Source organism: Dermacentor albipictus, chromosome 10 (assembly GCF_038994185.2).
Source record: "Dermacentor albipictus isolate Rhodes 1998 colony chromosome 10, USDA_Dalb.pri_finalv2, whole genome shotgun sequence".
NCBI classification, from domain to species: Eukaryota; Metazoa; Arthropoda; class Arachnida; order Ixodida; family Ixodidae; genus Dermacentor; species Dermacentor albipictus.
Window position 1 is genome coordinate 26254694 of NC_091830.1, and position 25113 is coordinate 26279806.

The 25113-nt window shown below is 45.8% G+C and overlaps 1 protein-coding gene across 3 annotated transcripts in view; it reads left to right on the forward strand.

Moving 5' to 3' along the window:
- LOC139051039 (uncharacterized) overlaps positions 1 to 22708 on the forward strand; it is a 47824-nt gene extending 25116 nt beyond the window's left edge. For 2 of the 3 annotated variants that reach the window (XR_011509211.1, XM_070528072.1), the window contains 3 exons: positions 18162 to 18345; positions 20496 to 20631; positions 22454 to 22708. Coding sequence is in view for 2 of the 3 variants with exons in the window: in XM_070528072.1 (XP_070384173.1) it covers positions 18162 to 18345; positions 20496 to 20631; positions 22454 to 22543 (410 nt within the window). In the remaining variant the exon portion in view is untranslated. Of the gene's footprint in view, positions 1 to 5860; positions 5941 to 18161; positions 18346 to 20495; positions 20632 to 22453 lie in introns of those variants that run through there. The other variant, XM_070528074.1, reaches the window with a different exon arrangement.
- Positions 22709 to 25113: the final 2405 nt, after the last annotated feature.

Consider the following 25113-nt stretch of genomic DNA (forward strand, 5'->3'; position numbering starts at 1 on the left):
GGAATAGAGAAAGAGAAATTAAAAGCTTTACAGAGGGACGATGGGTCTCTGAGGAGAGGTTTCGAAAAGGTCGGCAAGAGGATGACCGCGGATGGCCGCGTAAGCGAATATTACTTAAAGGATGACATTTTATACAGGAAGCACACAGTGCCAGGTGGGAAAATACTCGATCAACTAGTGGTGCCAAAAGACCTCAGGGAGATGGTGATGAAGTTGGCTCATGAAGGGATCCTCGCCGGTCACCGGGGTGTGAGGAGAACGGTGGATCGAATTGTTGCTGAATTTTACTGGCCAAGGGTCCAGTCGGAGACGAAACGGTTTGTTAAATCGTGCGACGTCTGTCAACGAAAGGTGCCGCGCCATTTAGTCGGACGCGCCCCACTGAGTACAGATGACGAGACAGGTCTAGAGCTTGGAGAGACAACACCGCTTTACCCATCACTCGTCGGAACGCAGACATCAAAGGACATCGCCATTTCCAACCAACTGACTATGGATCAGCGACTCAAAGCTGAAGTAGAGAAGTCTCGGAGCAGTTCTTTTGCAAGAACCCGACGGGCGTTTGCATCCCGTGTTCTACGATAGCCGCAAGCTTCTGCCGCGTGAAGCTGTCTACTCCACAATTGAGAGGGAGTACCTCGCCATAGTGTGGGCTGTACATAAATTTCATGTGTACCTTTACGGTAAACTGTTCATCGTGCAGTCCGACCACCAACAAGTGCGATACCTCAATTCGGCAAAGCACGTGAACAGTCGCGTGCTACGTTGGAGTTTACTCCTCATGGATTATGACTTTCATGTGGAGTATATTCGTGGATGTGATAACGTTGGTGCAGACTATCTAAGTAGAATAGCTACGGACACGGACTAATCTGTCATGAGAGTAATAATTTGAACCGTGTCATTTGTGATACTCCGTAGTGCTACCCTCCTCGACTTCTTGAACTTGGGGGGAAATGTGATAGGAGTTTGGACTGTTTGAATGTCGCGGCCGAATGCGCGTGATTGCTGTGCGGCGGCGACGGACGAAGAAGAAGAGAAGGACCGGTGTCTGGGCGGAGACGGCAGCCATGCGATCTGCCTGAGCTGCCTGGGCTGGCCTTCCGTACGAGCCGAGCAGTCATCTACCCAAGGCCGGTGTTCCTGGGTGTGCTGGCAGAACAGGCCGGGCTGTCCTTGGTCTTCAACCGGCCTGCTCCACTGCTGGGCGAGCATCCGACAGCGGCATGTTCCGGTGCAGCTAAGCCTCCCGAACGGTCTACCCTGTGGCGGGCCGACGTCCCGACCCTGCTGTCGCGCGAGTGGCTCGTCGTGTGCCGGGCACCCGCCCCGGCCTCCAACACCTGCGCCACTCGCCGCTCGAGATTCATCTCTGCGCCTCTTCGTGCCGTGAGTGTGTGAGACCGACGCGCTATCGGACGCCTTCCGACATTGATGCTGAGCGCGACGATACTTACGCGACAGACATTTATGAAAGGAACTCTGTGTGTGTTATCGTGTACGTTATCCTAGTCCCGTCCCCGTGTCATTAAAGCCTCTCTGTGTTCATTGTGCCATCCCTGTGTGCTTGAGGCCTGGGCCCACATCCTCCTATCACAAGCACACAGCATCGCTGGCCGACTTCAACGGGAAAGCGGGGCAAAAAATATATGGAACCAATTGGCAGTACACTGAATGCTGCATCAATATTATTTATTATTATTTTATTTATTAGTACCTCAAAGGCCCCATTGAAGGGGTATTACATGAGGGGGTGGAATTTCAGCAGAACATTTCTTCTATGGATGATCTGAATGACGATGAGTCGATCTGATCAACGATGGCGTTTGGCAGGTCATTCCAGTCCCTTGCTGTATGGACGAAAAATGATGACAGATGCGCAGAAGTGCGAGCAAGGGGCGGGTAGACGGCGTTCCCGTGGTTTGTGCGACTTGAAATGCGATGGGCGGGGCTGATAATGGAGTTCAGAGATGGATGATAAAAGAATTTATGAAACAGACACAATCTGGAAATTTTCCGGCGGTTAGCTAAAGTTGTGAGATGAGCATTACGTTTTAGTTCAGTTACACTTACATGGTAGGAATAGGCGGAGAAAATGAAACGAGCTGAGCTATTTTGTACAGATTCAAGAGTAATGGAAAGGTTATTTTGATGAGAGTCCCAGATCGCGCATGCATACTCTAATTTGGGGCGGATTAGTGTTAAGTAAGCAAGGGATTTCACTGATGGGGGTGCTAGTCGCAGGGTTCGTCGAAAGTAACCAAGGACGCGATTTGCCTCGTTAGTAATCTGTGAAATATGAAAAGACCAATTTAGATCAGATGTCAAATGGATGCCTAAATACTTATAAGTTGATACTGAAGCGATTTCTGCATTCCCAATTAGGTATTTTGAAGATGGTTGTGAGTGACGTCGGTGGAATGATAGCAGAGATGTTTTTTTCACATTTAAGGACATTAGCCATGAATTACACCATGTTAGTACGTGCTGAATGTCAGACTGAAGAAACAAAATGTCATCGGTGTTAGTAATAGGCCGGTAGATAACGCAGTCATCAGCGAATATGCGGATGTTAGAACATATGTTAGCAGGCAAATCATTAATATATATGAGAAAGAGAAGGGGGCCCAAGACGGTGCCCTGAGGTACCCCAGATATAACAGAGGAATAAGAAGATGAACATTTATTAGCAAAGACAAACTGCTGCCGATTAGTGAGAAAGCTGCATATCCAATTAAAAACATGTTCGTTAAGATTGAGACGAGAAGGTTTTAGGAATAGTCGTTTGTGAGGAACTTTGTCAAAAGCTTTTTCAAAATCGAGGAAGAGGGCGTCAATAGGAATGTTAAGGTCAATGCTAGAGCTAAGGTCGTTAATAAAGAGGGCTAACTGTGTTTCGCAAGACAAACCTTTTAAAAATCCATGCTGGTTAGGGTGGAAGAAGTTGACGGATACTAGAAATTTTATAATTTGAGAGAAAATTATATGTTCCATTAGTTTAGAAGTGATACATGTGATAGATATCGGTCGATAATTATGGCGAGAAGATGAAGGCCCTTTTTTGGGGACTGGGATGACCTTGCCTATTTTCCAGTCATGAGGTATAATGGCTGATGAAAGCGATTGCTGAAATATATGAGACAGTATGGTGCTAGTTGCATGTTTTGTATTTTTCAACACTTTAGTATTAATATTGTCGACACCAGCTGAGGCGGTTAATTTCAAAGAGTCGATCATTTTGACAATGCCATCAGGTTCGAAGTTTAAGCCCGGCATAGGTGGAAAGTTAAAGGAAGGGAAATCAGGTAATTCGTTATCGGGTTCGTGGGTGAAAACTAAGCTGAATGATAAATTCAAAACTTCCGCAACGTCATGATCTTCAATTGGATTATTATCATCGTCACACAGTGTTATGTTTCTGATGGGGTTAGGATTGATGCATTTCCAGAATTGACGTGGGTTTGTACGAATCATGTCGGGTAGAGTAGAAGAAAAAAATGAGTGTCTAGTCTTGTATACATTTAGGTTATAGGATTTTTCTGCTTCGTAATAATTTTGCCACGTGGTGGGGTTATTGGTTTTTTTGGCGCTTCGGAAAAGTCTTTTCTTTTTGTTATTCATGCGTTTTAGCACGGAATTGAACCAAGGTGATTCATGGCGCTCAGTTACGGTGATGGTAGGTATGAATTTTTTGATTAGAGCGTGCATTTTGTTTTTGAACAGTAGCCAATTAGTTTCAGGAGTGCGATCATGAAAATCGGTTAGAAACCAGGTTCGGAATGCATCAAGTTCACTGTTGATGCTTTCATAATTTCCTCTGTCATAAAGTGTGATAGTTTTAGTTATTTTTTTTGGGGTGCGGCAAGTGGTTGAAAAACGTATTACTGAGTGGTCACTGATTCCCGGCAGATTTAAGAGTAATATCAAGTTTTCTGCATGTGATGTTAGTATTAGATCTAATATGTTCGATGATTGAGCATTTTGCCTTGTTGGGCTGGTGACCACTTGGGTCAGACCAAAAGTGTGGCACGTATTCAAGAAATCGCGCGCACAAGAATTAGTCGTGTCAGTTGGGTTCTGCCAATTAATTTCGGGAAAGTTGAAGTCACCTAGGACAAAGAGACAAGCGTGTGGAAGTTCCGAAGTTATCATATGAAGGGCGTTGTGGAAAGAAGGTATAAACGAAGCATCACTGTCTGGGGCACGATAGCAAGCGCAGATTACTGTCGGTGGAAATGAGGCTTTAGAACAGATGAATAATATTTCTATGGGAGAGTCAATCGGCATAACATGAAATTTCAGGCTGTAGTGTGTTGCTATTAGAACGCCACCGCCTCGTTTACCGATGCGGTCGCAGCGGAAGACGTCACAGTTGAGCGCAACACGACTTTACCTGCTAAACTTTAGGCTGATTTGCGCTCAATTTTAGCTCAGAGGTAGCATTTCGCAGTGGGTTAGTTTAACGCCCCGTTTTCCGGCATTCCGTACAAAATTTGTGCGTAATAAATAAGAAGTGGATGTCGTCTGCGGCGGCACCGCTCAAAATTTTCGATTGCGCTGAAATGAAATGGTGGCGCCATCTGTCGTCTCTTAGGCTGAAATGCTGCGTTTGCACGAGACATCCAACATAGCGCGCGCACGGTGACCGTTCATCATACGGCGGGCGGACTGGACTTCTCGCGTGTTAGAGAGAATACGCCCGGAGCCCGATCTGGCCCTGTATGTAACCCATGGCAGTCACGGGCATCCCGTTACAGTTTAATAACCATGTTTTGAGAGGCGTATGTTCGCGTACTGCGCTTACTTCGTATTATTGGGGACGGAACTTGCAATTAATGTCCACAAACGGGGCAGTAAACTAAATTCACCGCGGCATCCTACTTCTCTGCCGATTGGCCCAACTTCAGAACCAAACTCCAAATAGTGCCTTAACTATCTTCGAAAAAGGCAACTTCGTGTTCGCGTAACGCAGTAGAGGGGTGGTTAGGCTACACGGTGCCATAATTTATTATTTTAAATCCTACGGATATTTCTCTGCCCTTCAGATCATACGTGGGTCAGACCAGTTTGCAGCATCATAGAGAGACTTCAAAATATTCGTATCCCCCGAAACGGTAACGATCCATGAAAGCCTCAGTCCCCAAGCCGAAGAGGGAAACTGAGACATGCTTGTTTATTTGTGGCTTTCACTTAAGATTGAAGCCCTTCATATGACTTTCTAGTCCTATATTACCTCGATGTCATGGAGTATATTGTTATAGAATATGTTAAAACTTTGGGCTCTTTCGTTCATATACATTCCTACCGCTCCATACACGCCACAGCGAGTTTTTCAACTGCGCAGGCCTCTGCCAGAGTCATAGAAGACCAAAATTCCATACGAAGACTTCTCAATTTTTCCCTTCGTGGGAAATTCTTCTCAATCGGAGAGGTTTCACGTGGGCTTACAAATAAAGTCATCCATCACGGCCCAGTGGAGCGTTCGAGTAATCCCGAAACATATCTCATTGAGTCGTCAATAACGCATTGGCTAAACTGTCTCGATAATGAGTTTGCAGACAGCTTTACAGCAAGGCTTTCTCGACCTCGTGATCCGCTCATCACATCATCAGATGCTTTACGGGTGCTTGTTCTTCTTTGTTAGAAGTGAAACAATAGAAGTATGGCCAGAAAATGGGCCGGCTATCCTTAAGTTAGGGCTATGGAAGAGAAAAAGAAAATGCATTGAAAATGCCATACACAGTCAAAAGCATACAACAAAAGATTTGCAGATCCGCACATATCGGAAAGTATGTGAGCCATCGAAAGTTTAGTGATTGGTGCTCTAGTGATGAGGTTATTTATATTCTTTACAGCTAACGGTGATGCGTACAATTTGGTATACTTTGATCCTATGCAACTTGGAATCTGGTGCAAAGTTTACGTTTACCTACCACAAAGGTAACAAATTCAATCTCACGCAATTCTTTTATGTTAACGCACTGCACCATTCACAAGCTATGCCGAAACTGAAACTCCAAATCAGGTGGATGTGCAGTTTGAGGCGTCCATCCAGTGATGTCGGGAAGACAAAGACAATGCATGGTGCTTGATGAGAGAAGAGTGGCGATTGCATGTGCATGCACAGAGAAGTATGACATATACCTAGCGATACTTCAGATTCTCTCCTTTATTTTGTCACACTGACCCATACTGAGTGACACATACCGAATGGCTAAATCAACGAAAATCTGGTAAATGAAGGAATCCGTTGAACATATTGCGCAATTCTGCCAAGACGTCGGCTCACCTCTGGAGATAAATGTGAGCCGAGATTACATGTGCCGGCTTCATGGTAGATGTGATTTTGTTATGCACAATGGAAGTGCGCTTACTGCTTATTTTTGCTTATCGGCACTGCAAGTAGTTGCATTCTACGCACATATAACTTTTGTATGTACGAGCGTATCCAGAAACTTGTCCGCAGAGATACTGACTCACCGAGCAGCAAACTGCAGCAGCAGCATACGCGCCAAACCTAGGAGGTTTGGCGACCTTTTAGGTTCACCTCCGCTATTAAAGCTTATAACGAAGCACTAACAATGGTGTCTTGATTACCAGACAACTTCGGTTCTGTAAGGGCTGCTTGTTGTAGGCTTATTCTTGGTCACTCCTGTAGAATTACGGTCTGCAACTGGTACACAACGGTTCACGAGTTTTAAATGTACTTAGATGCGTTTTCGAACCCTTTTGTAGCTTCATCACTAATCCGGATACTTTCCTCGACAGGCGTCATGCATGGGCTCCGTACTTGTGACAGATACAGCTAAAAGCTTGGTTAGCCGCTACGGCTGCTACCTCACTAACTCATTATAAGTATTTTTCTCTGCTATAGCACTGGACTGCGAAAACGTCGTTCGTAGGTGCGAATCCTCACTGCGAAATAACAATTTCCGTCTTTGTAAGTTTCTCGCAAAGAATTTCGGGAATCCACTGAGGACCCCGGCGAATACAAAACAACCAGGCGAATGAGCCCGTAACAGCCATCGCTGTCAATAAACCAATATGCGTCGTACCATTATCCTATATGGTCATACGATGAAGAAAAAAAAATGGTATTCACCCGATTTGTAGCAGGAAGCTTAAGAAAATCCATGCGGATTTCTCAGAAAAAAAGCCTCTCAGTTCAAGAAACATTCTTCCTGATCCGGGACTCGAACCCGGGACCAGCACCTTTCCGGGGCATTCGCTCTATCATCTCAGCTAAGCAGGAGGCTAGCTGATCGCAGGGCGGGGGCGAATTAATCGACAACTCGATGCACAGTGACCCTGGATATGGCAAATCGGTTCTGCGAAGCCCTCAAGTAAATGAACCTGTTTGTATTTCCCTTCACCTTGCGAGCTTCCGCAGAACTCATTTGCGATGGACATGAGAGTTTCGATGGAAACATATGGCTTTTTTATATCACTGCTCCATGTGATCATATGATACCATGCGTTCGGGGCATTTTGGGCATACGATTTTTTCAATAGGGTGAGTTATCAGAAAGTGATATAGTGAAGCTTTGATACATAGCTACCAACCATTGCAATTTCTCGGACAAGTTAATGTCCGATTCTTCACTCAGTCTTCCTGAAGAGGCGCAAAATTGCGGTGAATGCGCCAGGCGAAATCAAAAAGAAAGCATATTCAGACTAAAAAAAATAAGATTATAAAAAGTGAAGGAAGACATTCCAGACTAGAGCCCATTATTTAGCATGCAATGTCATTGCCAGCTCAGGCACAATGTGCTACACACCGGTGTTCTACAATAGTAAATCAAGTGAGCTTCCTGAAAACCTTGAACTCGCGAAATGTCATGCCGGCACAACTATTTTTCTGACACATGCGCAAAGTTATGCTCACACTTTTACGAGTAAAATTTCGTTGGTGAGATAACTGCACTCCAAACGCCGAAAGAGCTGGCAGAAGAAACCGATTGTTAGCTGTTGCTATTCATTCAATGATGTGACTCGGAAATATAGGATTCACTCTTCATTGAACTCATGTGGCCACTAATGAGAATAAACAACATTTGTGAACCCCACCCCTTTTGTAAAACCCGCATTGAGGGGTCTTTCAGGAACTAAAAGTGAAGTGAAGACGGGAAGTAATCTCACAAACATGAATGCTGAACTCTAGTAACCAAAAAAAATGCAAAAGAAAAAATAACTACAAGAACAGAGCAAACGAAAAAGAGAGAAATTTAAAAAAAATCACTTATGCAAAGCACAGCTTAGTATTATGTATTACCAACTAGCACTAGTCTGTATGCATAGACCTAGGCCACAGGTTAGATTTTACTTCTTGCCATATTGACCATATTTTAACAAAATATCGCTTTATCAGTTTATTGTTCGATGTAAGACGTGCTCACTTTGTGCTGTATTTCTCTAACATTGTCGCCCGGTATTGGTTAGATAATAAGATACCAAAAAAAAAGACCAACTATATGTGGCAATGCATAGCGTGCTATTAGCATTACAAATAGCAAAAAATAGCCGCTTGAACTTTTGTCTTTCATTCTGAGTGGCGGCAGTGCGGTGTCTTAGGACATTGTTGTGAAAATTTTTGATGTCACAGTCATAAATGACGCAATGGATGACACTGTATCCACGACTGTCCTGCTGAAACAAACCTGAGCAGTGGCGACAGTGAAAGCGGGGATGAAGAGACTGGCATCTATGGCATGATGCGCATGCACGAACAAATAAATGCATCCCGAGAAAAATATTGTTTCCTCTTTTGGAACCAAGGAATCGGGGGATTGGGAGGGGTCGAAAAAAAAACTTACTCAGAAGGAGCGTAAACATGTAGGGCCGCACCTCTTAACGATCGCGAAGAAAAAAGAAGGTACTGTCTTCAAACTAGCGTATCTATACCTTATACGGCGTTTCCATTTTACCATCCTTAACGTAGAATGTCTCCTTCCGAAGTACCTTCCCAAGGGAAGCGTAGCAGAGGGTGGCAGAAAGTTAGGTGGGCGGATGAGATTAAGAAGTTCGCAGGGACAACATGGCCACAATTAGTACATGACCGGGGTAGTTGGGGAAGTATGGGAGAGGCCTTTTCCCTGCAGTGGGCGTAACCAGGCTGATGATGATGTTGATGATGAACGTAGAATGTGATTTGCAGTCTTCATTAATATGAGCGTGACCTGGCGGTTCGTTGGATCAATAAATTTAGAGGTGAACGTCCAGAGCAGCGAAAGGAAAGGATTGGGGTTCGGAGAAGCACGAGTACCGGATGGGACCTGCCGCCGGCATGTCCACTAAATGTCTCGTAACTGTCACGCAAGCGCCAACTGAAAGAAAAAAAAGCATGCGGTCTTCGAACTTCCTCCGGAATCAGCTACATTTCGGCATGCGTTTAAAAGCCAAGGGTGTCCTGCTGTACAACCAGCAGTGTTAAGGTTTCAGCTGACAATGAAGACCCTAACCATCGCGAGCTTTACCTTGCTGGTCGTCCTGCAGCTTGGCGAAGCATCGAAGGAGGAACAGCAGCCAAAGTTAACCAGATGTTCTTGTAAGTCTTGCGCGCCTTGTGTATCGACGCTGGCGCGTACTTATGCATCATTTGATAAAAATAATTTTCTGCAAAGCCTAATTAGTGTTGCGCATGCTGGCATTGATAATTACGCTGGGCTTCAGAGTATTTGCATGCCAACTTCTTTCTTCGTGCAGCCTTCGCGGTCATCTTGGCTTGCTGAAATGTTCCATCTCACTGTAATTTCTATTAACAGCACGCGTATTGATGTTAGTGTCATCGATTTTATTTGATGTGTGTATATTCTGCGCCTTGATTATCATAACATATACGTGTCGGTTGAGTATACGCTGCGCACGAAAAGTCTTCAACAAAGCGATGTTTTTATAAATGGTGGAATTCGCTGCTGAAAGCGAAGTTGTCCTAAAGGTTAAACAAAGCTTTCGTAACTCACTGGGTCTGCAAGATTAGTGTGTTATGGTTAGTATCGGTGCCACATGATATTCTGTGGGAGTTAGACCTCAAAGGCTTAGGTGGCAGTCGACTCTCGAAAGAACAGGTCATAGGGCCTTGGCCGAAACACTCTTGCGTGCACAACACCACAGAAGCACTGGAATAGAGTTCTGAAGAAGTAGGAAAGTTTCCTCATGGACGCCTGGTTACTCTGCCTACCAGGTCGGTTTCCGGAAATTTCCAGCGCTTACCGGCCAGGCATGTTGATGCTTGCTGATTAGGGATGACGCTTCAACAAGGACCAAGTTGGGTTTATTTTGCGTTTTAGAGGCATTAGGCCCAGAAGAGGAAAATTATGGAAATCGACATTATTTTTCTTGAGGGATACACAGCAGCAGAACGAACGCTGCTCTTGAAAGTCTGAGGATTCCCTCACCCATAGGCGCACTGCTGCTTTTCCCACCTCTTGGCCCGTCGGGGTTGTAAATGGGCTTCTCTACTTCGGGTTCTGTTAATTTGAGAACGTCCACTGCCCTGCACTCGATGTCAGCCACTCTGTCCCGATGAAAACGAGCTATCCTTGTGGTTCTCGCACGATGAGTTCTCTGGAGACAATTCACCATCTGCGCGATGACGTCGACGAATTTGCAGAGGGCGACGGTGGAGTCGAGTTCAGTGTTCGGGCGACTCGTCAAAAGGCACGTTACCATATGGTGCCCACGGACACGATAACCCTGACACACACGCTGCTCGCGAAAACACTGGTTCTTTGGCCAAGGATGAAGCGCAGTGGGGCCTCGACGGATCATCAGTCCCTGCCGTCTCGCACAAAATGCCTGGAATGTATTTGTGACAGCGGGTGGTTTCTTTCGTGAAACATCGGCAGCAGGCGCTCAACCGACCATCTCTAAGACCCTAAGGCGCTTTTGGAAGGCGACAGTGTTTGTCGCGCGCTGTAAAGAACGGCGGGTTGCACAACAAGATTGTCACCTTGCCACCCGATTACGACAAGGGGTGCAAGACGCGCACCTCCCGCTCTCCGCCGCTGCAGCTGCGAGGCGTCAAAGAAGCGACCTTTGCGCTGGAATCCGCCGCCTTCCTCCAGCCCGCTTCGACATTGTGACGGGACGAGTTTGGTGTGGGGACAATGATTCCAGAGTTCCTCAACGCGGCGCTGATCTGACACGCCTGAAGAAGCTACCGCGGGAACGTCTTATTTTTGCGCTCTCACGGTTCCGCATGTTGCAAAACAACGAGCGTCCCTCGAGCGGCGTCGATTTTCCGGAACGGCACCACCTTCAACGCCGTCGCTTGGGCTTCGGAATGTGTGTGCCTTTGTGTCTGTAAACTGGTCTTCAGAGCAGCTGCGAGTTGGTGGTGTGTAAACGAACAGCCGCCGCGTCGTAGGACCAGCGGATCGAGTGTATAAAAACTGTGGTTGTGCGATTGTTGGACACACTTCTCTTGAGCAGTCTTGTTAGACTGGTTCACTTCTCTCATGCAGTCCTGTTGGACTAATACTATTTTTCTCAAACAGTCATGTTAGACTGAGTTAATTTTCTGTAAATAAACCCCTTTTTCCTCGTTCTCGATGAGAAGCAGTTCTTCACTTCATCAACGATCTCAGCGTAAATAAGTTGGACGACGGCATGGGCCAGCTACCTTCGAATTCATGCCGTACTCCAATCTTGGCAAAGGACCACGGACGAAGGGATTGAGCCCCCAATCCTGACAACTGGCTGACAGCGGTGAGATGGACTTTGCGACATGGTGCTGTATCTGTGGTGAGTGCTTGGTTTTTGCTTTGACTCTCTAGGCTTCATTTTTGTGGTTGTTCTGTTTAGAACAGTAGGGAAGCTAGATTGTTGTGTGTTAGCTAGGTTGTGTTTTCCTAGCTAGATTTAGAGAGCAGAATCAAGGCAGTAAAGCAGCAGTCATGGAGTTAAGGACACTGCTGAGAGACGAGTTGTTGATTGTTGGTGAGGAACTGGGCCTAGATGTACGCAAGGAAATGCTCAAATCGGAATTATTGGAGCTAATTTCCAATCAGGCCAGTGAGCAAGATATTGAAATGGGATTGGAACTTCTCAAAAAGAGAGAGAAACGGGAAAAAGAAAGAGAAGAACGAGACAGAGAAAAACGAGAGAGAGAGGAACGCGATAAAGATCGCGAGATAACAAAAATGCAACTTGAACTTGAAAACAGACGTTTGGAGTTGTCTCAAGGAAGTGAAGGAGCTCTGGGTCGATCAAGTGAGGCAGAATCGTACCGCATGGACAGGCTATTAAAGCCATATGAGGTCGGGACCGACATAGGCTTGTTCCTAAGCAATTTTGAAAGGACTTGCGAAAAGATGAACTTCGGTCCGAGTACATGGCCACAGCGGTTGCTGTCTATGTTGCCGTGTGAGGCGGCGGAAGTAATCGCCAGATTGAGTGTGCAGGATGCATATGATTATGCGAAAGTTAAGGCTAGTCTCCTGAAGAAATACCGCCTTTCAGCCGAAGCTTTTCGGCAAAGGTTTAGGAGCACAGGCAAGAAAGATAGCGAGGGCTATCCGGAGTTTGCATATAGCTTAAAGGCCAACCTAGTCGAGTGGCTTAAAAGCGCGGAAGCGTACGACAGCAGAGACATGATCATTGAATGCATGTGTCTAGAGCAGTTTTACAAAACCATTCCCCAAGCTGTGAAACTTTGGGTGCAAGATAGAGGTAATGTAAACACTGTGGAAAGGGCGGCTGAATTAGCCGAAGAGTACGCAACCCGTAGAAAGTTGAACGCCGAGGAGGGAAACTGGGACGGTCGAAATGGACCGCGGAAGCCATTTCCGTTCAAAAAGGGTGCGCAAGCTAGACGATCCGAGCCTGTAGACATGGCGGAAAAGCCCGCAGAAAAGAGCGAGGAGAAAGTTAACGGAGAAACCGCACAAAAAGAACAGAAAAGAAAATTCGAATCTGTCAGACCAATTCGCTGTTACAAATGCCACAAACTGGGACATATAGCTGTAAACTGCGAGAAGCCAAGCGTAGTTTTTTCCTACGTGGAGGAAAAGGATGAGAATATGGAACTTTTAAGTCCATATCTCCACGACCTGCAAGTTAATGGAAAACCATGCCGAGTGCTAAGAGACAGTGCCGCCACGCTGGACATTGTCCATCCGTCCTACGTGATGGTAGATGACTTCACCGGAGAAGTAGCATGGATAAAACAGGTTGTAGAAGAACACAGCGTATGTCTGCCCATGGCCAAAGTCAAAATCAGTGGACCATTCGGGGAGCTAGAGACTGAGGCTGCAGTTTCCAAATTTTTGTCACTGCAGTATCCCTACATCTTTTCGAATCGTTCGAATCAGTTACTGCGTGACAGAGGGCTCAAACTGGGAGAGGGCATAGTACAGGCATTGACCAGAGGCCAAGCTCGTAAGATCGCGGCGCTTTCGGCTGAAAATGCTCAAGCTCCTCCAGCTGAAGCAGAAAAGGGGATAGCTTCAATACCCGAATCCGAGCTAGGCCCGACGGACAAAAGAACAGTTGAGGAGAGCCTGCCAGTTGACCAGCTCAATGAGAGCGTAGCACTAGAGTGTCAGAGTTCTAGCCTGCAGGAAGAGCATGCAGACGCGCTCCCAAGCGAGACAGGGTCGTTATTATCACCGGCCTCAAAGAACTTTGATCAACTCTTACGCGTGGATAGAGAGTCACTGGCAGCTGAGCAAAAGAATGATGAGAGCTTAGCTAAATTACGGGACACAGCTAAAGAAGGCATTGCTAGGCGCAACGTAACGATACATGAGAAAGGAGGATTGTTGTATCGGCATTACAGAGATCGAAAGGGTAGGATTTTAGATCAGTTAGTCATACCTACTAAGTATAGGGAGGACCTTTTGAGTCTTTGTCATGGAAATGGGTGGTCCGGCCACCTAGGCATAAACAAATCAAAGGAAAGATTGCTTATGGAATACTACTGGCCTGGCTGTTTCAAAGATGTAGAAAACTTTGTAAGATCATGCGACGCCTGCCAGCGTTCTGGTAAACCAGGAGAGACTTGGAAAGCTCCACTGAAGGTAGTGCCCTTAATAACAGAGCCTTTCAGACGGCTTGTAATAGACACGGTAGGGCCTCTTCCAAAAACAAAATCAGGCTACAGGTACTTGTTTACCATGCTGTGTCCGGCTACCAAGTTTCCAGAAGCAATCCCTTTGAAAGAGCTCAGCTCCACTGAAGTAGTAGACGCGCTTTTGACAGTGTTTGCACGAGTTGGGTTTCCAGCCGAAATTCAGGCAGATCAAGGGTCAGTATTCACGAGCGCACTGACTTCCACATTCTTGCAAAAGTGCGGGGTAAAGTTAATACACAGTTCTGTCTATCACCCTCAGTCAAACAGTGTAGAGAGGTGGCATTCGGTGCTTAAGCGAGTTTTGCGTGCGCTCTGTTACGAGCACAAGGAGGACTGGGAGAACTGTCTGCCGGCAACTTTGTTTGCTTTGCGAACGGTTCCACATGAAGCGACAGGGTTCTCACCAGCAGAACTAGTGTATGGGAGGACACTCCGTTCTCCACTGAGAATGTTAAGAGAGATGTGGGAGGAAAGAGGGGAGAGTCCAACCGTGGTTGAATACGTGCTAAATTTACTGGAACGGCTAAGCGCAACCCAAGAACTAGTCGGAAAGAACATGGCACTAGCTCAAAAGAACGCCAAATTCTATTACGACAGGAATGCGAGGCTTCGTACGTTTAACGCCGGAGACCAGGTAATGATCCTCAAACCTTCAAGAAAGAACAAGCTTGAAGTTCACTGGGACGGGCCCGTTAAAGTGTTGCACAAACTTTCAGAAACTAACTATGCTTTGAGAATGCCCGGTCGCAGGAAGGAAGTGAGGATATATCACTGTAATTTGATGAAGCCGTATGTAGAGCGGAGCGGAGTCGTTAACTATACTGTCAAAGAGCCGGATGGCATTGGTACCAAGTTTAAGGAGGATAGGGCAACCTCCAACTCTGAAATCGGCCTAGAAGAAGTAGTAGAACACTCGGTAAGCTCGCATGCTCTAAGACCCGAGCAGCTAGATGAGCTAAAAGGGGTGTTAGGGGAATATCTCGACAGATTCAGCGATCGGCCGGGTAGAACCGAACTGATAACGCATGAAATTGAGCTGACCTCTGCCGAACCAGTAAGATCAAAACCTTACAGGGTGTCTCCAAGACAGAGAGAGATTATGGAGGCAGAGATACAGCGCATGCTAGAGTTGGGAGTTATTGAGCCCGCTGAGAGTGACTACACGTCACCGCTAATACTCGTAGAAACCCCTAACAAGGACCCTCGTCCGTGTGTTGACTACAGGAAGTTAAATGCGATCACTAGGGATCAGCTGTACCCGATACCCAACATTGAGGAACGAATTGAAAGAGTTAGCGCTGCTAAATACATTTCAACTATAGATCTCGTGCGGGGGTACTGGCAAGTTCCCCTTTCCGAAAGTGCCAGCCGCTATGCCGCATTCATCTCGCCTGTAGGCACTTTTCGCCCTCTCGCACTCAGCTTCGGGCTGAAGAACGCGCCGTTTAGCTTCTCTAAGTTAATGGATATTGTCCTAAAGGACTTGCAGGAGTTCGCCTTACCTTATCTTGATGATGTGGCCATTTTTTCGGACAGCTGGGAACAACACGTATCGCACCTCAAACAGGTGTTCTCACGGTTGAGGGAAGCCGGCTTAACGATGAAAGCGGAAAAGTGTAGGTTTGGTTGTTCGCAGGTTACTTATCTGGGCCATGTTGTTGGTCAGGGCATGAGACGGCCGGCTGAGCTGAAAATAGCTACGATTGGAGATTTTTCTCAGCCGCGCACGAAAACGGACGTTCGTTCATTTTTGGGACTTGTGGGGTACTATCAACGGTACATTCCGAATTACTCACAATTGGCAAGTCCATTAACAGACGCCCTCCGAAAGGGAGCACCGAGTAACGTACACTGGGATAAGGACAAAGAGAACGCTTTCCAAAGTTTGAAGACGCTATTGGTTTCTCGCCCTGTGCTTCGCGCGCCAGACTACACAAAGGAATTCATAGTTCAATGCGACGCAAGCGACAGAGGTATGGGCGTGGTACTTAGTCAAGTCGGCGACGATAACGAGGAGCATCCTATCCTCTACGCCAGCCGTAAACTAAATGTAAGAGAGGAGGCCTACAGCGCTTCAGAGAAGGAATGCGCTTGTTTGGTTTGGGCCGCCAGAAGTTGTCGTGTTACTTGTACGGAGCGAAGTTCATCTTCGAGACCGACCACTGTCCTCTGACGTGGCTCAATCAAATGTCACACAAAAACGGCCGCTTGCTCCGATGGAGCCTCACTCTCCAAGAGTACAACTTCTCCGTTAGATATAAGAAGGGAAAGTTGCATAGCAATGCGGATGGTTTGAGCAGGCTAATTTGAATTCTGCGTTTGAGGGTCCCGCCTAAATTTTAGGGTTACTAGTGTTAAATTTATTAAGCGAAGAAGATCCCCTCTCATTTAGCAGGATTCCCTCCATGATTGATGAATTTGTCAGCAGGAATTTGCTTCAGAAATTGGCATAGTGAAATGCAGCATTTTTTTTGTTTCTGCACTTATGTTGTTGTTGTTTTTTTTGAAGCCTAGCGAGTCTAAAGTGAGAGCCAATGCACGTCATCTCGGCGCAGAGCCGTGTTGTGGGGTTCATTTTGCAGTTGCCTGTCCTTGTTGGATGTTTTGGGGCGGTGACATCAATGCACAAGTGGTCGCTGCGAGCCAAGACATCAATCCCCCCCTGACCAGCAGCCGTTCTCTTCCTGCCTAGCGGTTGTCAGCGCTAGACAGTCGAGACTTTTGGGGCCATGGAGGCGCTGTAAAGAACGGCGGGTTGCACAACAAGATTGTCACCTTGCCACCCGATTACGACAAGGGGTGCAAGACGCGCACCTCCCGCTCTCCGCCGCTGCAGCTGCGAGGCGTCAAAGAAGCGACCTTTGCGCTGGAATCCGCCGCCTTCCTCCAGCCCGCTTCGACATTGTGACGGGACGAGTTTGGTGTGGGGACAATGATTCCAGAGTTCCTCAACGCGGCGCTGATCTGACACGCCTGAAGAAGCTACCGCGGGAACGTCTTATTTTTGCGCTCTCACGGTTCCGCATGTTGCAAAACAACGAGCGTCCCTCGAGCGGCGTCGATTTTCCGGAACGGCACCACCTTCAACGCCGTCGCTTGGGCTTCGGAATGTGTGTGCCTTTGTGTCTGTAAACTGGTCTTCAGAGCAGCTGCGAGTTGGTGGTGTGTAAACGAACAGCCGCCGCGTCGTAGGACCAGCGGATCGAGTGTATAAAAACTGTGGTTGTGCGATTGTTGGACACACTTCTCTTGAGCAGTCTTGTTAGACTGGTTCACTTCTCTCATGCAGTCCTGTTGGACTAATACTATTTTTCTCAAACAGTCATGTTAGACTGAGTTAATTTTCTGTAAATAAACCCCTTTTTCCTCGTTCTCGATGAGAAGCAGTTCTTCACTTCATCAACGATCTCAGCGTAAATAAGTTGGACGACGGCATGGGCCAGCTACCTTCGAATTCATGCCGTACTCCAATCTTGGCAAAGGACCACGGACGAAGGGATTGAGCCCCCAATCCTGACAGCGCCAGTGATTTTGCGCGAGCATGCGTTTGCAACTGTGTTCGCAATGACTGCTCCCTGTGCCTAGTTTTATTATCCCATTCTATCTTTTCTCCTTTCCCCGTGCCTATGTCTTTAGAGACATTTTGACGTCGCGTTATCTCGATGGAGCGGGTGCCATTAAATAATTCCGTTATTTTGAGCACCTTACAAACCTTACTTACTTAACACCTTAACAACCTTAATAAGTAACCTTACTGCACACCTAAGCAATTACCTTTAGCGAAGTTGTATAGTTTCTTTTTTTGTTTGTTTGTCTGTTTTGTATTGCGTTAACATTGTGAGAGCCATGTCTCATGTTCGCCAGCTACTATTTGCATAATTTTTGGTACTTCCTTTTTGTTACTTCCCACAGTTGTATTGCTTCATTTATCGTATTATTTGTGTTGTTAGATAAGTATTCTTTCATATTTACTCGCTAACAATGTATAATTTCTTTGTATTCCTTCCTTTTTGCTAATTCCCAGTATCCTCACCTCACGTAATACTCCTTCAGGAGCCTGGTAGGTAACTGAATAAATAATCTTTTACAGTGGGTTCCAATAAGTTCATCACCATTACTAATATCACCCTCGATTACAAAAGAGGGTCGAAGAAAGTACACCTGGATGCCGGAATTCGCGTGAACAGAACGTTCGGGTCCAGTCCTGCTTTGGAAATCTCCGTCGAGGAACCAAGAGGAAGTTCACGTTCTTGCGACCTCTATGCCAAGCCGGAGTACGTACATAAAATTCAAAACTATTATTGTGTCGTTAGCTGAGCTCATACGTTCTTGCGCATTACACATAGGTTAGCAACGTTCGTTCATTTAGATCGTGAGCACGCCGGGATGTGGATGAGAGAGAGAAAGCACTTTATTTGCACCCGTCAGGGAGTATGGGTGATCGGGGTGAGACGTCGCTCCCCCTTTCGCCATCTACCTCCCCCCCTATACGTCTGCCGGAATTAGTTGGCTTCCGGCGGCGGCCTGGGCTTGATCGATGACCTCTTTTTGGGCTTGTTCTTCCTGTCTACGGAGGGTGGATTCCCAAATCTGTATATCCTACACAAATGGCATCCTGAGGTGCACTCTTCCAAATGCAAAAACTTTGAAGGCATAGCGATGCTAAATCACGTGCTCTGGGCTTGCCGAGCACTAAACGGTCTATATGGAAATAAAGAGTCATGATGTAGATGAGAACTAGCCCATTTTCATGCAGTTCCTCCAATTATATTTAAGCACGGCAGGATATGAAATCGTTTGCGATCCTATCACTACCAGTGTGCGGTTAAATGGCCTAACAAACCGCCCAATTCAGGTCTGTACACAAATATATTGTCACGTAGTAGTGACCGTGAAGAAAGCAGCAATACTGCGAATGACGAAACTAGCGTTTTTATTGGGCGGACCTGTGCCCTGAAAAGCAGGCTACACTCAAAGAACAACGATAGCGTCAAACAGTAGGCTATCGTCGAGAATTTCCTCTTACCCGCCGTGGTTGCTCAGTGGCTATGGTGTTGGGCTGCTGAGCACGAGGTCGCGGGATCGAATCCCGGCCACGGCGGCCGCATTTCGATGGGGGCGAAATGCGCAAACACCCGTGTACTTAGATTTAGGTGCACGTTAAAGAACCCCAGGTGGTCGAAATTTCCGGAGTCCTCCACCACGGCGTGCCTCATAATCTGAAAGTGGTATGGCACGTAAAACCCCATAATTTATTATTATTTTTTAATTTCCTCTGCCAATCAAGCGCGCCGGTTCTTATACATGAGTCGTCGAAGGTCCCAGATTAATCGCTGGTGCCCGCATGTCTTTCAGAAAGTTCCACACAATTCGCGTGGCCCATGCAATAAGATTACGCAAGATTCTGTGACAACAGACAGCAGCCAGAACCATCGATAACATCGGAGAAACTTCCGATACGCACAGGCGCGTCCGGCGCTGAGCGATAACATTTGTTTGACGGTGGAAAGCGGTCACCCGAAAAAGATAAACAATTACACGCGTCAATATGCACGTAGCTTTTTCTTTTGCGAAGTAATATAACTATCGTTTCTACTTCACCTTCTGCCTACACTGATACCCGTCGTCCTGTGCATTTGCCAAGCTCGCATTCATTGATTAAATGATTTCCAGTAATCCGACGAGGTATTCAACATGAAAATTAGCTTCGTTTCATGAATGGAAGCACAATGAGTAGCGTAAAATTTGTAAATGATCCTCTCAAGTTTGTACCCTAAGAAGCCAGCGTTCCGATGCAAGTTTGTTTCTTTTTTTGTTGTTGCATTCCTTGTATTTAGTTATAGCATGATACACGCCACTTCCCTATTTGTTTCCGAAAGCACTGAAAAGTTTAGACTAGAGAAAATTTTTCGAATAAGGCAATCATTCCCTAAACTTCTGTTCTATCTGCAACAACTTCTTGGTTGTCCGCTTAAATTATAGCTCAAAGACTCAGTCGAAGAAACCCTGTAAACAGCTCACTTAGGTTGCTTTGAATGGCTTTTAGAATCATATCACATCAAATAATAATTTGAAATTTGGGCCACACGTCAGGAGCAAAGAAAAAAAGAAAAAAAAATGGTTCCCTTGGGCCTGAACCTCCTACGAGAGATGCGCATAGTCGTAAGAAAAAAAAATTAAGCCAAAAGTGTAGATTGATGGCCAACTGCTTCAGTTTAAATCTTCTTTATTGTACTGACTTTCTCGAAACATTCTGAAATTACTCATTGTGTGATTCCACGCTATCAATTGCGTCTTTCAGTCAGTCAGACCACGGGTGGCAACCTTCTGGACGTAGTCGCCGAACATGAGGTTAAATTTGATCGATGCGCTGTTGTACTTGATGGTTTTGTATTTCCGTTTTTTACATGTGTGCTTACGAAAGAGAGCTGATGCTTTGTGACGGGAAGACGCGCACTGAAAAAAAACTGAACTCTGAATGGAACAACGAGTGCCCCATACGAGCAGGAGTATACAACGCCTACCTGTCATTCAAGATTCGTCCCAAATCATGCGCAAAGGTCAGTGGATGGCTGCTTCCTCAATGAGCACTTTATTACTTTTGTGCGCTGTACTTTTCATACTTATGTAACGCCCACGGGCACTTGAAGTGGCATGAATAAAAAAATTGAAATTAGACAGCGTGGCAATAAACCAAGGTGCTGCGTTTCCATGATACGAGTTGCGACAGCTTAAGTGACACTGTTCCGACGTATGTTACACTTAGCGTGTTTCCTAGTCATTTCGCACCCAACATTGGTAAGGGTCCGAACCAAAATCAAATGCGACACCTTATATTATCGGAATACCGCTGTATGCGAGCGCGTTGTAATATGTGCAATATGGCTTAATTTCTGAACAGAAATATTCTAGAATTACTCCCAGAATTCTGTATAATGGCTTTTTAGCGTACAAATATAATAGGCGAATTTCTGCGCGGCGACCTTTGGACAGTCGCATTCGCTTTTTTATAGATACGGTTTACTGGTGGAGTAAAAAGAATCGCCTCGCACCTAGTTTTTACCAATAATGTCAGGCGACCATGAAACAACTAGGTTGCAATGCGGTGTTCTCATTAATTTATTGTTATCACTACAGCAAATGATTCAATGCTTTACACTTACAATGAGTTCTTATAGTGAACATGGCATGCACAATGAACAGCCAGAATCGACCTGCCAACCTGAAACAAAATTAACTTAAAACACACACACACGCTCGCGCGCACACACACCCACAAGGAGCCACCCAAGGCATTTATCTTCAACGTGTCAGAATTGATGACTTATGAGTACGACGTTACTACAAACTTGGTACAATGGGCACAATGTACCAAGATTGCAAGCAATTCAAGAAAACCTTTGAATGTATTGAAATGAGGTTCATTGCAACGAGAAGCGGGCGAACAGGTAGCAATGAGATATGTTCAGCCAAGCAAAACAACCATGAGCAAATGCAGGTGGGGATGCTGCTTAGGCACGGACCATTCTTCATCGCTACAGTGCAAAGAAAATGATCTATCACAAACGCAGATATGTGTTCAGGCTCTTGCACTGAAAAATGAGAAGGCATAAACTGAGAAAAATTTGCGTGCTTCTAGGATTGCAGGAGCAGAAGCTGTGTGACACAGATACAGAAAGAAAAGAACAGACGTGAACATAGCTGCGTATGTTCGTACCTTTGTGTGTCTGCGTCCGACAATTTCTGCTGCTACAGCCCTAAAAGAATGAACCAACTAGCTCAGTTAAACACCTTTTTGAAGGTCCACATAGTCTGGAAAATACCATACGAATGAAAAATATACCAAGTAAATTTAAGCCTCTAGTATTCACTACGGTACAGACTGGAATGGCCATTTTATGGCACTGCACCTGATTTTCACGAAAAAAATATTTGTAAACTAAGTTTTCCCATTTTCCAGGTTCCGCTTACCTAAACCTTTCTTGTTCTAAAATTTTTCGTACCATTGATCACGTCATTATAATTACCGGTTGGGGTCAGTTATGTATGGAGTTGCATGAGTATACGTCTATTCTAAAAATAGCATGACGTGGAATACGTTTTTCTTCGTAGCACAGAAACAATTCCATATAGATAGTTTGTAATTAGGTATGCGTATAGAATAGATGTATATATACTTAGCATGAAATCTTAATTTCTTACATCGCAGATGTCCAAGTACCTCGTATGATCATTATAGACCACATATGCAACAAATAATTATCATACAAAGCTACAATAAATGGATATGTGCATATGAATGAAATTAGATGTTCGCACACTCAGTACTTCTTGGGAATAGTTTGCTGGACTAATCCTTCTCACCATTCTTGTGTTTTTCAGGATAGCCCACTAGTCGTCACATTGAAAATCAGGGACGAAGGAACTACGCTGGAGTGCGTGTCCTTCCCTCTCATTACTGAGAAACAATGAAGAAAAGTTGAGCCACTGAGAAATGGCTTCCAGTCGAATCCGCGGACAGCATGGGAGACCAAAGAAATATCGTGTTGTAGATGACCAAACTCTTCCGTCGTGACCCTGTATTTGTCCAGACGTGCGGAAAGTCGCCAATAAACCAATGATGTGTAAATTTTCTGACTTTTTGACCACGTGTTCATTATGATTTCCATGCTATCACACCTACCAACTGGGGTCAAGCGGGCAAAAAGCGAACGATACATATCATGCCAATGCGAATTAGCTTGTTTAGATGATCGCCGCATGTTCACGATTGTGACTTTCATACAACGCTACATACCCACAGCAGGGTGGTCAAGAAGCTGGTGGCACATATCGTGAAAATCGGCTCTTTGAGAACGTCGCTTCCTGTTGATTTGGGTTATGGTGCCTTACAGTATGGTACATACGCAATACGGTGTTTCAGCCACAAAGTATGGGTACAATCAAAAGAAATGGGGCGAAATGAAAAAAAAAATGGCTGTGGCTTAGCTAAGGTTAAGCCCAGGATGCGAAGCATACTAGCCTTTATTTTAACGCGACAGCGTTAAGGAGCTCGTGTCGCAGAAAAGCCGGTGTCGTCGGCGTCGGCTCAGGCGTGCGGCGCTTGCTCAGGCGCACATTTCGTTGTCGCGCCGAAGGCTGCGTTGCTCGACGCTCACCGCGTCCGATGCGGGGCGCGTAGTCGCTGCGCCGTAGCAAAGCCACCTAGAAACAGTCTCTGTAGCACGCCGCAACCTTCGCTTCTCATTCCAACGAGCAGCTCTGTCTCCAGGAGGCATCTCACCTCGTGAGTGTCTAGCAGAGGCAAGCGCAGCTGCTTATATACCGCCGCGACGCCGCGAGCGACAGCGCGAGTAGCAGCCCCGTTTCTCCTCTGTCGTGACATCACGGTGTCACGTGGTATTGAAGGCGACACCGCCGTGCCTGAGGAGCTGGGTTGAGCTCTAGTAATATGCTTGTTGAAAATGTAAACAACCTTGTTTACATTTTCGTAGATATGCAACGACCAGGGGAAAATCTCAATGACGCTGTCCTTTGTTAGAATGTATTGAGAAGGAGCAGCTGTCACCGGTTGTGTATTGCGAGTAATTGCTCGGAAATTATAGTCGGAACAGAGAGCACATATAAAAAGCAGGAGTTCTGCAAAACATACGAGGGCGAGTCAAATGAAAGTGAGCCAATGCGAATATATGAGAAACGGGGTACTTTATTTAAAAGTAGTCACCATAAGTATTTAGACACTTGTCCTACTAACGAGTCGCGTGATTCCCGTCTCATAAAACTCCTTGGGTTGCTGCCTCAAAAATCTGTATATGACTACACGTCATCTTCCGACACGAATGTGGTTCCCTTGAGCAGTTTTTTTTTTCAAATTTTACCAAATGTGGAAGACGCAAGGCAACAGGTCTAGGCTGCATGAGGGATGTTGCAGCGTTTCCCACTTGAACTTTGCCAGTTTTGTATTAACCACATCAGCGACGTTGGAACGGGCAATGTCGTGAAGCAAGATGTTCCCAATGCTCAATTTTCCACGTCGTTTGTTCTTGATTGCGACACGCAGCCGATACGACCTTTCACAATATCTGAAACGATTTATAGTTTCTCCAGGTTTAGAAAATTCGATCAATAATGGCCCCTAACGATCTAAAAAGAAGTCAACATGACGGCCCTTGTTTTCCTTGGGAATGGGGAATTCAAATGTTTCCACTGTAAGCTTTGCCGTAGTGTTTCAGGCTAGTAGTAGCGGCACCACGAGTCATCCCCGGTCACAATTGCAGACAAAAAGTCGTCACCCTCCTCTGGGGTTCTTTGACGTGCACCTAAATCTAAGTACACCGGTGTTTTTGCATTTCGCCTCCATCGAAATGCAGCCGCCGTGACCGGGATTCGATCCCGCGAACTCGTGCTCAGCATCCTAACACCATAGCCACTGAGCAACCACGGCATTTTCAATTGTGTTGGGGGTGATTGCACGGTGGCTTTGGCCCGGCCATGGATCTTCTTTGTAACTTTCATGTCGTTCTTTGAACAGTTGGCTACAACGCTTCGCAGTGGCCAATGAAACGCAATGTTCAACGTATACGGCAGCCATACGGCGAATAATTTCTTTTTGGGAAACATCTTCATTTGTCAAAAACCTCATGACATCAAGCTGTTCAACTTTGGGAGTGTCCATTATGCCACGCAACCATGTTCGACCCAGTGTATGAGAGCATTAAAGAACATTTAACCTCACCTCTGTATGTCACTTGTAAATGAGATGCGTATGTGCTACGCGCATGCCTCGAAAATAATGAACCGAAGCATTATTGCGCGGGGTGAAGATACAGCTTGATACAGGGCAAAAAATTGTCACTGGAAACAAAGTTCACTGCGCATACACACAAAACCTCGCAACAAGATATTTAAATATACGTATAAGTCTCCAATAAATCTACGTACCTAAGAAAAAGTCACTATATATAATGCGTAAAACAAGGCAGATAAACAGGTTGCGCAACCACAGATTCACAGATCACCCCTCCCCCTCCCCTTTCTCCACT